This window comes from Meles meles, chromosome X (assembly GCF_922984935.1).
Source record: "Meles meles chromosome X, mMelMel3.1 paternal haplotype, whole genome shotgun sequence".
Taxonomy (NCBI): domain Eukaryota; kingdom Metazoa; phylum Chordata; class Mammalia; order Carnivora; family Mustelidae; genus Meles; species Meles meles.
Window position 1 is genome coordinate 11,502,038 of NC_060087.1, and position 16,810 is coordinate 11,518,847.

General features: G+C 44.1%; 1 protein-coding gene across 3 annotated transcripts in view; it reads right to left on the bottom strand.

Moving 5' to 3' along the window:
* The window catches only part of PIGA (phosphatidylinositol glycan anchor biosynthesis class A), a 40,295-nt gene that overhangs the window by 9,634 nt on the left and 13,851 nt on the right, over positions 1 to 16,810 (bottom strand). For 2 of the 3 annotated variants that reach the window (XM_045995793.1, XM_045995794.1), the window contains exons 7-8: positions 6,385 to 6,464; positions 2,681 to 2,788 (exon numbers count right to left, since the gene is read on the bottom strand). In XM_045995793.1, coding sequence (XP_045851749.1) covers positions 2,681 to 2,788; positions 6,385 to 6,464 — 188 coding nt within the window. Of the gene's footprint in view, positions 1 to 2,680; positions 2,789 to 6,384; positions 6,465 to 14,908; positions 15,105 to 16,810 lie in introns of those variants that run through there. The other variant, XM_045995796.1, reaches the window with a different exon arrangement.

A 16,810-nucleotide genomic window follows, 5' to 3' on the forward strand; every position in this document is an offset into this window, starting at 1 on the left:
GTAGCTCAGTGGGTTAAGCATCTGATTTTGGCTCAGGTCATGATCTCAGGGTCTTGAGATCAAGCCCCGAGTATGGCTCCCTGCTCAGCCGGTAGTCTGCTTGTCCCTCTCCCCCTGCCCCTCCCCCTACTCACTCTGTCTCTCTCTTTCTCAAATAAATAAATAAAATCTTTTAAAAAAGAAACAATACAAGATATTTCTCCACAGTGCCAGGATATCCCCTGTTAAAGTGGAAAGTTAAAGAGGAGATGCTAAGGTGGCAGAGACAGACAAGGCCGGGCCAAAATGTGTGTGAATTCATACAGTCTAGGGATTTCTAACCCATTCACACTTTTACCAAAAAACATTCGGTAGGGCTGGTTTCATTTGATTTGTTCTTATGAGAATCATCCTCATCTTCATTCTGAAAGTCTTCAAATTTGATTTCCTAAGTTTCTCAGTTCAGGTCAGCAAACATTTATTGAGCACCTATTAGGCACCAGAGTTTCAGAAGCCAAGACTAGTAAGAAAATCGCTTTAGATCACTCTTAGAAGCAAGAGAAAAGAGAGTACAGACTTGAGAAATATTTCAGCAGGAAAAGGAACAGGATGTGGACATTAATTAGTGGGGGAGAGAGATCTAGGCTGAGCCCAGGTTTGGAACATGGGAAAGCAGGAATGTGTGTTGCCGGGTGTCTGGGGAGGGGCCGTCCCCGAGGGAGGAATATCCTAACCAAAGTTTCAGACGCACTGAGTTTGAGAAAACCACAGGGCTGCCAGTTTTGAGAAATTTTCTACTGACTAATCAACTTGCTTTGATTCTTTCTCTCCTTCTGATTTAAATGTTAAATAATACAATATTTGTCCACTCTTCCCTCATAAGATGGTCACAACCAAGGGACTGTGTCTTACTCTCTTCTTTGTCCTCCACAAAACCTCCCGCGTTGTACCAGCACACACTCCTCTACAATCAGATGTTGTTTGCCCTTTTCCACCAACAGAAGGAAAGGGCCCTCTGGGGTACCTGGGTGGGGCAGTCAGTGAAGCGTCGGACTCTTGGGTTTTGGCTCAGGTCATGATCTCAGGGTCGTGAGATGGCGCCCCATGTCAGACTCAGCATGGACTCTGCTTGGGTTTCTCTCTCTCTCTCTGCCCCTCCGCCCACCCCCAATGAACAGATACATCAATAAACGAATCTTTTTTAAAAAGATTTTATTTTTATTGATTTATTTATTTGAGAGAGAGAGAGAGAGCGCGCAAGCCCTAGTAGGGGGAGCAGCAGAGGGAGAGAGGGAGAAGCAGGCTCCCTGCTGAGAAGGGAGACTGATGTGGGGCTTGATCCCCAGAACCCCGGGATCATGACCTGAACTAAAGGCAGACACTTAACCAACTGAGCCACCCAGGCACCGCTCAACAAATAAATCTTAAAGGAAAAAAAAAAAAAAGGAAGTGGCCCTCACCCAGCCTCACTGTCATCATTACGTGGGATTTGAGTAAGTGGTAACCTAAAGCAGCACTACCTAATAAAAATACGTACCCGCGATGGCATCGGGAGCAACGCTTTGCCCAAGAAAGACTTTCCTATTGAGTTCTCCCGTAGAAACCCAAATGCCACACAAAGTGCTTAAGAAAATCTCCCGAAAGCACTTACAAACATTGCAGCTCCAGAAACAAAGAACACAGGCACTGAATTTAAAAACCAAAATTAGCAACAAAACGATAGCTGGCAACTAAAGAAACATCCCTGAGATTTTCCGAAGTTCTAATTTTATAATTCTGTTGTGATAGCTCATTACACACAGCACCTAAGCCCCTCCTTACTTAGCCTTGAACTGAGGCTACTGGGTAATGTGTGGCAACGGTGAATCACCATATTGCACACCCGGAACTAGGGTATTGCTGTATGTTGACTACACTAGAGTTAAAAACGACATAAAAATAAAATGAATCTGCAAAAGAAGAAGAGAAATAAGGGTAGAATTTTAAAATAAAATAAAGTTCATTCTGTTGGATTTTTTTTCCATGTATTTTTTACTAAGAAACTCACATGGTGATTTTGCTCCATGAAAATAGTGGGTTTAAGGTGTCGCATTAAGAGTGTTTCTGTTGTTGTTCGTTTAAATTATGTTCTTTTTCAGGGTGCCTGGGTGGCTCAGTGGGTTAAGCCGCTGCCTTCGGCTTGGGTCATGATCTCAGGGTCCTGGGATCAAATCCCGCATCGGGCTCTCTGCTCAGCGGGGATCCTGCTTCTCTCTCTCTCTCTCTCTCTCTCTGCCTGCCTCTCTGTCTACTTGTGATCTCTCTCTGTCAAATAAATAAATAAAATCTTAAAAAAAAATAAATAAATAAATTATGTTCTTTTTCATGTTTCCCGATCCATTTCCCAAGAGCCATTTTCAAATAACTTCAGTTCCCGTTGATCTTTTGAAATTCACCATCACAATTTTCAAAGAGTCCTATGAATCACCTTATCAAATGTTCATCCACAGGCACAGACACTGAAGAGCGGAGGAACCCGCAGTGTGTCACTGGCTCGGGAATGTGCATGGGGACAGGGCCAGACCTGCCTACACCCCCAGGGGATGCACAATCTGGAAGGTAGCATCTCTATAGCCGCTAGCAGGTGCACCTGAGCAGACAGAGCCGCGGGGGTGCGGAGCTGTGGGGGGCGGGTGTAGGGGGCGGGGAGTGCGGTACTCACGTGTGCGCCCTTTTCCAATAAGGCTTTCGCGCAGGCTACGTGACCTCCAAGGCACGCCTCGTGGAGCGAAGAGACCCGGTTAATGGTCACAAGGTTCACGTTGACACCCTAGAATTTGGAGAGAAGGGGTTAAAGGCTGCATTAGTAATAGCAATGGCAGCCAGTCCTGGACTGAAGAGTACAGAGTCAAGGAGACAGGGCTCCTAGGATCCCTGTGCCGGAAGCACACTGCAGGGGGCCCGCAACCCCACAGCATGGAGGGGTCTCTGCCGTAACAGCATCTAGGGGCCCAGGGGCTTCCCCCAAACTTCACCTCCTTACCCAGTCCCAGCACATCCCCCTCCTCTACCTGCCACACTCCACCTTCCTCCTCTCGGAGTCCATGTTACGGGTGACAAGATCAGCCTAGCTGTTGGCCAACTCTGACTTCATGCCCTGATATTCACAACTTGGTCCTTACCATCCCCCCCCCCCCACCCCGTGATGACCACTTTCTGTCTGGGAAATGAGTTAGGTCCCTGCCCGTCCTTCCCAGCCAAGTTCTGCTTCTGATTTCCTACCTCCTCACCTGCCCATTAAAAGCTTCCAGAACCTACTGCATGACCCTGAACCCCAAACCCCCATCTAAGTTCCCACCAACTCCTGCCAGACTGCCCTTGGTGCCCACAACTGCCCACGACTCCTGGTCCCTTCATCTTAGGGCCTCTCTATGCCTCCTTGGTCCTGGTCCTGTCCCCTCTCGTATCCTGAATACGATGTCATTACTCTAGAGCAGTGTTATAGATTTCAAATTAGGTAATTATTACAATTAGAAAAATCTTGTCCTTTTCCTGGATAGGATTTCCTTTTAAGAAAATAAGAAAAACAGGCTCATCCACAAGGTGGCAGCAACACACTAGAAAAAAAAACTTGCATCCTTGGCAAGGTGTAAGAATCCCTGCATTTGGGGCGCCTGGGTGGCTCAGTGGGTTAAAGCCTCTGCCTTCAGCTCAGGTCATGATCCCAGAGTCCTGGGATCGAGCCCCATGTCGGGCCCTCTGCTCAGCAGGGAGCCATTTCCGCCTCTCTCTCTGCCTGCCTCTCTGCCTACTTGTGATCTCTGCCTGTCAAATAAATAAATAAAATCTTTAAAAAAAAAAAAAAAAGAATCCCTGCATTTGTGCTTATCTTAACGCCCACACGCCTGAAAGACCATCTAGACTGAATCCCCTCCCCTGTGCATGAGAAAATGGAGAGGCAGAAAGTTCAAATTATTCATAAAACTCAAGGCTTCCCAGGGGTTGATGACAGCCAGATGACTCTGAAAGTCAGGAGCGCCTGATGCCTGGTTTAATGCTTTTCTCCACCCCACTGTACGTGAAATAAAGCAAAAAAAAAAAAAAAATAGAATACTACATTTTGCACTAGGGTCTAAGTGTGAAGAAATGGGCATGCGCAGTGAAAAAGTTGAACTTCCCTCTGAAGAACACTCCTCATACATTTAAGCACACTGGTTTACAGAAACCAACATGCTTATGGAGTATAGTTAAAAACAGGCGCCTGGGTGGTTCAGTTGGTTAAGCGACTGCCTTTGGCTCAGATCAGGAGCCCGGAGTCTTGGGACTGAGCTCTTCATCGGGATCCCTGTTCAGCGGGGAGTCTGCTTCTCCCTCTGACCATCTCCCCTCTCATGCTCTCTCTCACTCTCTCTCAAATAAATAAGCGAAATCTTTTTAAAGAATAAAATAAAAATGAAGAAGTACTAAAGGCAATGTGGGATCCTGGATTGGAGCCTGGGACAGAAAAAGGACTCGGTGGGAAAACCGGTGCAATTCTAATAGTCTGTAGTTTACGCTACTGTACCAATGTTATTGTCTTAGTTTTGACTGAAGTACATGCTTATGTAGGATATTAGCACCAGGGGAAGTTGGGTGAAGGGTGTGCGGCAAGTATATGCACTCTCTTCGCAACTTGTCTTTAAAATTATTCCAAGATTAAAAGTTTATTTTTAAAAAATACTAATAAGGGGTGCCTGGGTGCCTTAGCCAGTTAAGTGTCTGACTCTTGATTTCAGCTCAGGTCTTGATCTCAGCGTCATGAGACCAAGCCCCACATTGGCCTCCATGCAGGGTGTGGAGCCTACTTAAAAAAAAAAATACTAATAAAAGTGTTGAGGAGGGCAGAGAGGGAGCAGGTGGATGCAAAACTTTTCACCTTTAAGTATTACTTTAATTTTCAAACTATGGGAATATATTACATGTTAAAAATAATCAGATCCAATTTTAAGTGCTTAGAAATAAATAAGTGATAAAAATCACATACAAAATCCATTGGATCATTATTGGCAGTACTGTTTTCCATTTGCCTCTACTTTCTTAAGTAACCCAGCTCATAAAAGAGGAAGCCAAAAAAAAAGTGTGTGCACGTGCATGTGTGTGTACACGTGCACGCATATGTGCACACACACCAGACAGCGCACCCAGCTGCTTAAATTCAAAATGATAAGGAAGCCAAATTCGGTGGTAGCTAGAATGTGGAAAGAAGATATAATAAATCACCTCTTCTATACACATGCAGAGTCTAAAACAAACAAAGTAAATGGAGCATGTATACTTTTGTTCATTCATTTTACAAATATTTACTAAGCCGCTATTCATTGTTCAAGGTGCTAGGAGATATAGTCATCAATAAAAACAAAGTAGCCTTACTAAGACTTTCACAAATCTTCCCAAAGGATTTCATGAATCTCTGTCAACCTATTGTAATGTTTGCTCTTGAGAAACTCTCCGTGACCCCTGATTCCTGGGTTTGGCTCACTGTGTGCTCCTCTCCTCCTGACTGTGGGCTGGATTCACTGACTCCCATCTAGTGAATAAAATATGGCAGAAGTGATGGGATGTCACTCTGGAGATTAGGTTATACTAGGACTTGCTTCTTAGGCACTGTCTTGTGCTCTCTCTGGGGGAAGCCAGCTGCCATTTCATGGCACAGCCCCGTGGAGAGGCCCTCATGGCAAGGAGTTGATGCCAGCCCACAAGTACATGAGTTTGGTTGGAGGCAGATCTTCCCCCACCAAGCTGGGAGGTGACTGCAGCCCTGGCTGGTACTTGACTGCTCATAAGAGACTCAGAGCCACAACCATCTGGCCAGGCCACTCCTTAGCCCACAGAAAGTTCAAGAATCTGTGCTCCTTGTTTTTAGCCACTGTTTTTTTTTTAAGATTTTATTTATTTATTTGACAGGCAGAGATCACGAGTAGGCAGAGAGGCAGGCAGAGAGAGAGAGGAGGAAGCAGGCTCCCTGCTGAGCAGAGAGCCTGATGCGGGGCTCGATCCCAGGACCCTGGGATCATGACCTGAGCCGAAGGCAGCGGCTTTAACCCACTGAGCCACCCAGGCGCCCCTCAGCCACTGTGTTTTTAAGGTCATTTGTTATGCGGTAATAGCTGACAAATGCATGTTCAGGGCCGTTGTTACTCAAGCACGCTGGGAGAGTACAGGGGGAGTTAATACAAGAAAAATTTGAGGGCATCTGTTGTCCCCGTCAGAGGGAAACTGCCTCTGGGGTCAAGGCAGGCCCAGAAGGGGAGGGAGCAATATGTACACCTAGACTGGCCATACGGGCCATCAAATGGGGCGAGCAAGACCTCTGCCACAGCCAAAGCTCCAGAAGCACAACACCAATTATAGCAGAAGCACAAAGGAGCACGTCTGTGGTTTACTTACTTGTGCAATTAGAGTTTTAAGGGCCAGTAAGCGCCCCTGGGCCGCAGCTTCATGAAGAGGAGATCGGTCAGCCCAGCAATCTGAAAGACAAATCAAACACAAAGTCAAGGTCTGGAGTCTTCTTCTGGCTGTTCCATCCTGCAGCCCACCCACCATGGGAGAGGGTCTGGGGAAGACAACGGAAGCCCAGACCTCACATCGGGCTCTCTCATCAGCTGCTTTCAGGGTAACACCCCAGTGAGTGTACAGCCCATTTGTCTAGTGGTGTGTGCAGAGAGGGAGCACAGAGAAGCTCTCTCACTCTTTGGGGGGGGGGGGGCAGTTTTAACAAGCAATAGATTTACTTCTAATACATTTTACCCCAGGCCTGGATCTGATAGCTCCAAATAAGGCAAATGATGGGCAAAGCTACTCACTGAGCCTCCCTGCTTTCATCCTGCCCTCACCTCCCTCCCTCACCTCTACCCTGAAAACTCAACAGCCTGTACCCATGGAGGCTGGATGATCAGGGGAAATGGGTTGGTTCTCAATGCTCAAGGTAATTGTCTCAGTTCATTTTGGTCACAAGGCATATCTATTACCATGATGCAGAATAGGTATGGTTTTTCAGATGACACATCTTCCAAAATTTCCTATGGGCAGCTGAGCGTGATTGCTAAACATGGAGCCCGTGGGGCCACACTGCCTGGGGTCAAATCCAACCTCAACCCCTTTCTGCCAAGAGAGGCAGGTTAACTAAAACTATTTTGACCTCAATTTCGTGATCTGTAAAGTGGGGGGGGGGGGCGCTGTCTAGTAATTTGGTATTTAGCAAGTGCTTTGGTCTCTAAGTGGGCCAATAAAACACATCCATACGGTTAGGTACTCAAGCAATTTATGATTAATAAGTACACATGGTAGGGCGAGTATTTTTTCCCTTGTAATCGTTTGTTAGTAAACAAAACTAACCAGCTTCTAGGGGCATTTAAGAACATTTAAACATGCCAAAGGGCAATCATTTGTTTGGGACAAACACCTGTTCCAGTTTGTAAAATTTCAAACATAATTGTGCTCTTCGTTCACTGAATAGCATGTGACATAATTTGGATTTCACACGAAGGATCAATCTTATCAACCTTCTCTAGGGGATCCTGACGGTGCCAAGAATTTGGGTTTTCCTATACCTGCAACCTTGGCAAACACAACCCCACCAAAGATGGGATTATGTAAGTGTGAAATGGCTCGAGGCCACAAGGACACAGTGAACTTCTCCAACAGATGAGAACCAGGGCTATAAACATTTCATTAGGCCCTCAAATATTGCAATTTAATTTTTATTTTCTCTTACCCTTGGGTGAGAAAAGGGTATGAAAACATGGAAGGCTAGAATGAACTCTACAGGGTTGGATTGAAGTTGGACTCGTTAGTACAAAAATGTGATTTTTCAACATATGTGTATTTATGTTTCTATTCATATTATTTTAACAAGGTTTTGGAAAAATGGGTGATTCCAGGGCGGGGCCAGGAAAAATTAAGATGGGCCTCGAACACCTTGCCAGAAATATAGTGAATGATGGGACATGTCAACAAGACACGGAAGCTGGCTTGCAGGGGCTCCCACTGGTCAAACACGAAGTGACCTAAGCATCGAAATAAAAAATGGTACTAGGAGGTTATACCCTAACAAACAAAACAGGAATCTCTAAGTCCTCACTGATATAAATTAATAAATAGCCAGGTGGGAGCTCTACCTCACAGTAGAACACCTGCTTGGAAATGGAGAAGAAATTATCGCATCTGACTCGAGTTACTTCCCCACAAAATAATTGTTAGTTATAAAGGAAACGGGCCATTTTATGGGGGAACAAAATTATAGACCCCATCCTACACAGGGGATCAAAGTTAACAAGACAGATCGGCACAGCGAACCATGGGATGGAATGTGAGGGGCGACCTCATGCACTCTGGAAGGAAATGCAGCGAAGAAAACACCATAGCTTCTGCAATATTCCTGCTCGAGATGCATAACCCAAATCCAACCCGAGGACACTGTGAACCAACTCACTGAAGGGTATTTTGCAAAGTAAGTGGCCTGTAACCAGTTCAAGGAGGGACTGAGGAACGACTACACAGGACAGCAGGCTGATGAGACAGTATTAGGCCAGTTGGGTCAATAGGAATGGCATCTCTGGGCAAAGAGGAGTAGGAATTCTTTGTAGCACTCTTGTAACTTTCCTATCGCTTTGAAATTAGTTCCAAATTAAAAAGAATGTGTGTGTGTGTGAGAATTGGAATGAACTTATATACAAGTTTACCTATATACACATATAATCACTGATGTTTTCATATTCCTGATACAAATGTGGGATGTTTTTATAAGAAAAATGGATAAAAATTTTCACGTGGAAAAAATCTTGTGCTTGTATTTTCATTTGTTCCTGAGTCCGTTAAAAGCTGATGGAGTATTTTTAAATCTCTTCTGACATTTATAAGTTGCATAAGCTGGGAATAATGAGACAATGAATGCACATAGTCCTTAATTAGTCAGCCTTGGTTTTCTTCTAATATATCTCCACCGCATTCAACATGATCTGTGTATCAGACACGTTGCCCTCTTGCCTAATCGCTCTTGGAAAGGGCCATGGGGCTGGAGTTGGAAGGACAGACAGTCTTCATCCACGGACGGCAACTCAGCACCCTGACCAATATAAGAAGGAAACCCACAGCCATGGCTCGGTTATTCTTTTGTTCCAAGAAGAGCCAGGCTTGCTATTAGGAAATTAGGATACTAGCATGAATTGGCTTTATTATTTTTAAAACTTACCTCCAGGTGGGCTGTGGTGTCCCCTTTCCTTCCGAGAAGCAGGAACCTTAACCACATCTTCGTCCTATTTCTAGTAACGTCTGTGACTCAACAGTCCCATAAGACCCACTGCTGCTCAAAACCTAATGTTGAGTGAAGGAAACCACACACAAAACAGCATGCGCTGTGCCGTCCCTTTCTGTAATGTACGAAAGGGGCCCCAACTCACCTGGGGTGTTAGGAGTCAGAAGGCCCCCAAGGAGGGGCGGGGCCTGCCTGCAAGAGGAAAAGAGGAGGGGCCGTGCCGATTATATGCGGGTTCAGGCTCGTGGGAGCTGACACCTGATCGCAGTCACCTTGTGAAAATTCAGGTAGATGTTCGCTTAGAATTTGTGCCAGTGGCTGTATTTACGAAGTACTTCAGTAAGGAGATTTTCAAACTAGTCTACAGGTCAGTTCACTTTCAGACTATCATCTCTGCTCCCTGGCCTTCTCCCAGCCCAGGGGACGGCCCTCTCTGCCGCCCCAGCAGCTGCAGACAGGAGAGCGTTCTCATACGTGCCCCAGCATCCTCCTTCTAGGTGGCAGATCCTCCGGGGCTTGGGGGGAGGCGGCAACAAGAGAGGGAAGATGGCTCCCTGGGTCCCTGGAAGAGGAGGCAGGTCTCACGGCCTTGTGGCCTCCACTGCACGTCTCATGACTGGTGGCAGGCTCGCCCTTCCTGCCGAGGCTCACTTCCAGGCCCCTTTGCTATGTCTCGGCTTTGGGCCACCTCTCGTAGTGTCCCCTATCAATGCAGCACCCTCTGACACCCCCGACTCCCACGCCATGCCTCTGACGTCATGGGAAGCCTGCGGGGCCATCTTCCGTTGCACCAGGACAGCAGGAACAGTGAGGCGTCCTGGGCTTGTCTCTCAGCACAGGACTGCTCTCGGCTGCTCTTTTCCCACAGGCGAGGCCCAGGGGGCAGCCAGACCCAGGGGGCATCAAGGCCCAGGGGGGCAGCTCAGTAAACTGCCTGACTTCCACCTTGAGAGGGAAATACCAAGCTCCCCTCCTGCCAGAGACCCCTTATCTCAACTTGGATTTCTCCTGGAGACCCCGCCCTTGGCCTTCCAGAGAGGAGGGAAGAGCCTGGCTTCATGATGGGAAAGACCACCCAAAATGCATGCCAACCCATTTGCCCCACAGGAAGAGATCTCACTTGCAGCAGGGCCAAAATAGAATCGAATCCCAAGGTTTTGAGACCTAGGACACCCCCTGCTCTGGTGTTAAGAACCACTGGTTTTAATTCCCGCTTAACCTGAGGCCCATTTATTGGCCCAGGATGCTTAGCTCCGTCCACCATCTCCTGATACACAGCATGAAATGAATCCATTCCTATCACCGGAAGTGCAGAACTCCTTTTGCTTCCCAACTGGAAAAAGGACTCTCAAGGAAATCTCCTTTCCAGTCACATTGTTTTCCAACACTCGCTTCAAAGGACCTTGAGTTTTCACACAAATCCTTTCCAGCGACTCTGCCATGGTGGGCTCTCCTGTCTTCCTCTTCTTATTCCCAACACACAGTCTCTCACTCTTATCATTCTTGTTTTGCAAATTGGAGCTAATTGTGAGAAATTAAGGATAAAAGTTTTTTGGCAGCTAAGGAGTTTTTCCATTCCTTTCAGGAAATATCAACCAAGCTCTCCAAATAAATGAATGCCTAAGTAGAAATCAGCCATTCTCTTCTAAGGCAGCCTATTTTTAGTCCCTTGGCGGACTGCCTGGGTCACAGGGTTGCAAGCACATTAGGAAGATAGTTTACTGGACAAATATGTTTACTTGTTCCTGATGAGGTGTATGGAAAATGTTCAAGTATTTTTTCATTCTCCCTCTTTGACTTTTTCTCAGAATATGATTTATATCTCTAGTTCTCAGATTCTTTGAATAACAGTTTCATGACAACTTCTAAAACCACAAATTTCAATAACAAAATTGGTTCCGAAGGAATACAGTTGTCTGAGTGCCAAGTATTCAAGATAAAACCCATTATGACTATTTAAAAAATTTTTTTTGCAATTCTCCCCTTCCTAATTCCAACAAGTTTTAAGATTATTGGTTTGTTATTTTTAAAGAACCACCTAATGGGTTATCATCTCTGGTGCACATGGAACAAACTTTATTCTCTTTATTCAAGTTCCAAAATCTTATGAAGCAATATCTTCTCTTGTAGCATCTATCAAATAAAAAATTAAAAAGGAATCTCAATTCTGAACCAAAATATACACAAGAACCTGGCAGAGTTAATGGTATTTCAAGTCAAACAAAGGTAACTGGCAAAAACCCATATTATAAGAAGTTTCTGGGATACCTAAAATACTATAATAAAATTGAGTTAAAATGTGTACTCTCTAGAATACACGGTTCTAGTCAGGAGACACACCGTGGTCAATGAACATCTTTCTGTAGGGTGTTAGAAAGAAGGTACCCTTGAGCCCATCAGGAGCAGGAGAGCTGAGCTAGAGGTAACAGGGGGTGTTAGAGAGTCCCTGCTGAGGACGGGTTGTCGAAATTTGGAAAGGCCAGGAGACTCCTGTAAGAGATCACTCTGCATAGGATGGCTGGGCCAAGGTTTGAGAAGACAACCGGCAAAACTCAACAGGGTAGAAAGCTAAATAGAGGATTAGGCAAGAATGGGCCAAAAGCAGGAAAAACCTGTTGGAAGGGGAAGGACAGGAAAAAGGAGTCAGGATGTTGAGTCAGACAGAGGCGTGGCCATCAAGTCAAGGTGAGTCTTTTCTGAATTTAGAACAAGGACAATTGATTCTAAGCATTAACACTTAGACTAGAACTAATCTTTTAGATATGGTTTAGCATAAATTCTTTAAAAAAGAGAGTACAACAGTTCCACAATCTCTTATCTGCAATTGTAAAATCGCCCAAATTTTGGAAAACCAAGTTTTTCCTCAAGTTTGATACAAACTCCCTTGACAGCAAAACATGGTAAGGACTCAGGTTAAGCAATTTATTCTCTTTCATTTGTATTTCCACTTGGTGTCAAATATCAAATGTAATTCAGAAATAGAAATACCAAAAAGCCTGACTACGGGAGTGCTGTGTGATAGATGCTATACACACTGTGAGGTCTTTCCAGTATCCCCAAAACTCCTGAATCCTGAACCACGTCTGGCCCAAGGGTTGTGAAAACAGATGATCAACCTGTAGCTAATTTTATATTTTTATCAAGTTTGATGACCAAGCCCTGGACTAAAAATAGCTTCAATTCTGGCCAAATTAGCAAAGGCAGAAAAATCATATACCACATCTGTCAGGAGAAAAGTGCCTGCAGGAATCTCTAGGGGCTGAAGGTGGGATCCAGTGATTCATCTGGTGCTCAAGCTGCAGTGCCAAGGGCCAATGACAATGTTTTAAACTTAACTACGTATGTATATATAATTGGCCAATTACACAAAGCCGTCCCCAAAAATAAAAAAACCAGCCAGCCACAATTCACCTCAAGTCTGGTAAGTTATCTACAAATGCAGTAGTTTAAGCCACAAAGACATATGGAACCCTTAAGTTCAGAATATGAGAGTCGAAAAAGAAAATTCCACATTTTACCATCCGAGAAATGATATTTAATGAAGGACATGTTTCTAGGTGTAGCTTCCAAAAGAAAGCGTGCCAGCGGCTATGACAGGCTGAACTCTGTCCTGGCTTAGTTTTTACCTCCCTCCCCTTGTTTTTGACAGCTCTGATGATAGTTTACAGGATCATAATATACTATTGGAATCAAGAAATTTAACCTTGGACTGAGACTTTTCTAAGTCAGTTAGCTAACTTACTTACTAAAGGTCACATATTTTCCCAACAGACATTTGCCTTAACCACAAGCAGCAAAGAGAATTTCAGGTTTGAGCTGAAGACTGGCACAAAATTTTGTTAATACATTTAGCTTTAAATGTATAGCAACTGACTCCTAACAGTGTCAAAAGAAAAAAAAAAAACACTGTTTCTGGCATGCTGCTGCCTACTTTATTATAGAAAGCCTTATTTATGGATTTCTGGATATACTGTCTATTATACACACGTGGGGGGGTGCGCGTGTGCATTCAGATACACACACAGTCACCTACCCACACATATATGTATACATAGAAAGGAAATTAAACTGAGAAATTGACATGTACTATTCCCCCTGCCGTCCGCCTCGTTGATGATAATTAAGGCACACATTTTTGATTTTATAACGCCATGCTACTTCCAAATTAAATGGGATATTACCCATTTAATGACCAAATGAGGACATTTGGGCTAAAGAATGAATGAGCTCTATTTATGAGATCTGTATTACGGCTCCAGACCTAAATCCAAACCATGTTTTTACATGGGTTTTGACTACTATCGAAACTTTTTAAGAGTGTACTTAATTCAGGATGACAAAGACAGAAACAATACAGGTAAGCAACAGGACAAAATATTCTTAACAGGCTCCTGTCAATACTTTGTTGCACTTTACTTCATTTAAACCGTAAGGAGGATCAATCTAAGAGAACATCCACACTGTGTGACCGAAACTTTTAGAAAGTCCCTGCCCACATTTACATATGAAATTAGAAAATAGATTTTCAGATCACACTTAACTTGAAATGAAAGAGAAACTTTTAAAAAACCAGTCTAAGCAACATACCTCCCTGAAAAGTGTGACAAATGTAATCCCCAAAAGAAACCTCTTTCCACATTCCGGGCCTTCTGACACTTCCTGAAACTTCAAGATTCTCCTCATTTCCCCCGGGGAACTGAAGCATTCTGAGGCTTTGTCTTTGGAGGTCTTATTTGGGGAGGGGGGGGGGGGGATGAGACTGCCGTCATCTAGTGTCTTCAAAGTTGTCTAGTGTATTGGAATCACATTGCACAGGTCTATTTTGAAAGAGAATCTTGGGTGCAAATTGACATGTATACTAGATCAAGAATGACATCATCCTGGAATCCCTATGAACACTAAGGATAGAGAGGGAAATTGTGAACTCTGTTTACAAATAAATACTCCTCTGTCAAGTGACCATCCCAGCAGTGACAGCTATCCAAATCATTTACTTTTGCAGCAATTCACTCCAATTAAGGTGAATCATTTCCTGAGAGAACTGGAGACTCAATCCTACAGAGCATGAGACTTAAAAATGTTTTTCCCGAATGCTGGCATTTCATATTAGGAAAACCTTTGTTTGCAGGGCTTTGCACAGTGCTGTGTATAAACGGGTTTAACGCAGGGTTTTTCCTGAAAGCGACGAGTAGCTAATGGATTCGAATTGCAAGTGACAACACACAAATATATATAGCATGGCACATTTGCTGCTTCAAATCAGATTTCCTGGTCATTCTATTTCTGGAGGAAACTTAGTCTGGTTAGAATGCATTGTTAAAGTCTGCTTAAAAATATTAAAGAAAATAATCCCATGTAAGTCATTCTCTAGTTTAGTAGCAATGAGGTTTCTCCACATACTCTAAGAAAGCCACTAACCTATTTACTTAAATAACCCCCAAAAGAACTACAAACTTGCAAAAAATAAAGCTGAGAAATCCTTCAAATTGGAGCAGCCAACATCACTTGCTACGTTAAATAATTCTTGAAACTACCCACGCAAAGCCAAAGTATAATAAAATCTGCCCTCCAGAAATATTATTCACATGAACTATCCAGGAGAGTTTTTTCTTTTTTTTTTTTTTTTTAAGTTTTAGGAGCAAATCCGGGTATTTTTACCTGAAATTCCACCATAGATCTCTTCTGCTATCCTAGCAGCTTCTTTTCTATTTCCTTTGACGATATAGAAATGAGTCAGGAGAGCCAAACAAACTTTAATTAAAAGTTTGAAGAAAAAAAAGGTAGCAAACATCGTAATAAAAATGTTTTTAAAGCCATAGGAAACAGGACCGTCTTCCATTTTGGCTCACCCTCTGTATAGGTTCTTGGTACTGCAAAATCTCACTGAGTTATAATTGGTATCATATGACATCTATTTTCAACTTTCTAGCCCTTGCTGCTCCTGTTACTGGGAACTCACTCATACATTCTAAGCTCACTGTGATTTGGCGGCTGCAATGCTGACTTCCGTAGCGATGGGAAATGAACTCAAGAAACTTCCTTTTCGACCCGCATTCCTCAGTGCAATTTAACACACAGGATTCCTGGCTGGATCTGTTCTATTCCTAAATCCCAGTTACATGGGAAGGCAGCGTTGGAGAGAGAAAACAAACGGGTGGGGGGGGGGGGTGGGGAGTGAGTTATATGAAGGGGTAAGAATTGGCCCCAGACCACTTCATTTTCTCTTCCTCCTGAGGTTTTGGGGAGATAATGCCCCAATCTGAACTACGACCAGTTAAACAAGATCATTTACTCTAAAGCAGTATTTAGTAAAGGGCTCATCCTGGATGCCTCTCCAAGTGGTTGTGTCACATTGAAAGCATTAGACCACTTGCTCTAATGGTCTCTTCCGTGACAAGGTCCGCCAGCAAAGCCCATTGTTGATTCCCTATTTCAAGTATTAGTAAAGATGGTGCCTCAGACTGGAATATGGGCACTCTCCTTGACCATGGAAGAGTTACAACGAAATGAAGAAGATGCCCTATGTTCTAAGTGAATCACCCAAAGATTCTACATATCAATACCTTCCCACATTGGACAGTATTCTCTTACAACGCTAACCCTTCAACATACGTCAGTGGGCCAATACAGGGGAAATTGGCTTGCTGTTCATTTCCTTCACCTACAAAAATTAGATGAGGAAAATCCAGGTCTCCTCTCTCATTCTTGGCTATATCAGATTTTCAAAAATCTATCCAAATTATTGAAAAAGGCAAACCAAAAAAAATTGCCTAGAGCAGACTAAAGAAATCTTACTTACTAAATGCTTTATGTGCAAAATATGGGAGTTTCTCACAGCACTCAGGCAAAGTGGAATGATGACCTGTATGAGAACTGGCTCCCTGTAGTCCGGGGAAATGTTGACGTGTGAGCACACAGCTTTGGGTCCCAGTATACACTGCGTCCATCTCAGTGAATTACAGAACCAGAAGACCCAGTGCAGTTCCCACTCCCAAGAACTGAGATCAACATACACGGTTTCTTAACCCAGCTTAGTACAGACCTACAGGTTGCTACCTACAGAGTGCCAACGTAGGAGAATCCGTGAACACAGGCATCTGTGAACACAAGAACACCGCCCTCTAAGAAGCCCGTCCTTTACTCAAGTCAGTCCAGTGACATATTATAGCACGTCAGTCAATCTTGTTTGGGCCTTAATCTTCATTTAAAACATGGCTATACTTTCTGTGTTGGTCATGAGGAGCTCGGCTCTTTTTTTAAGGTTCAAACCGATGTCTATGCTATTTCCGAGAGACCATCTTTAACTGTGTTTGAGCATGACATTCAGGATGGGCACAAAATAAAGGGTTAACTCACAGCAACCTTCAGACGAAATCCTCTGTAGCACCAATCTCTCAGCATCAGCACTACTGATATTTGGGACCAGATAATTCTTTGTTTGGCGGGGATCCAAAAGCATTGTAGGATATCCAGCAGCATCTCTGCCCTCTGCCCACTTGATGCCAACACCCCCACTCCTACCCACGGCTATCAACCAGAGGTGTCTCCAGACACTGCCAG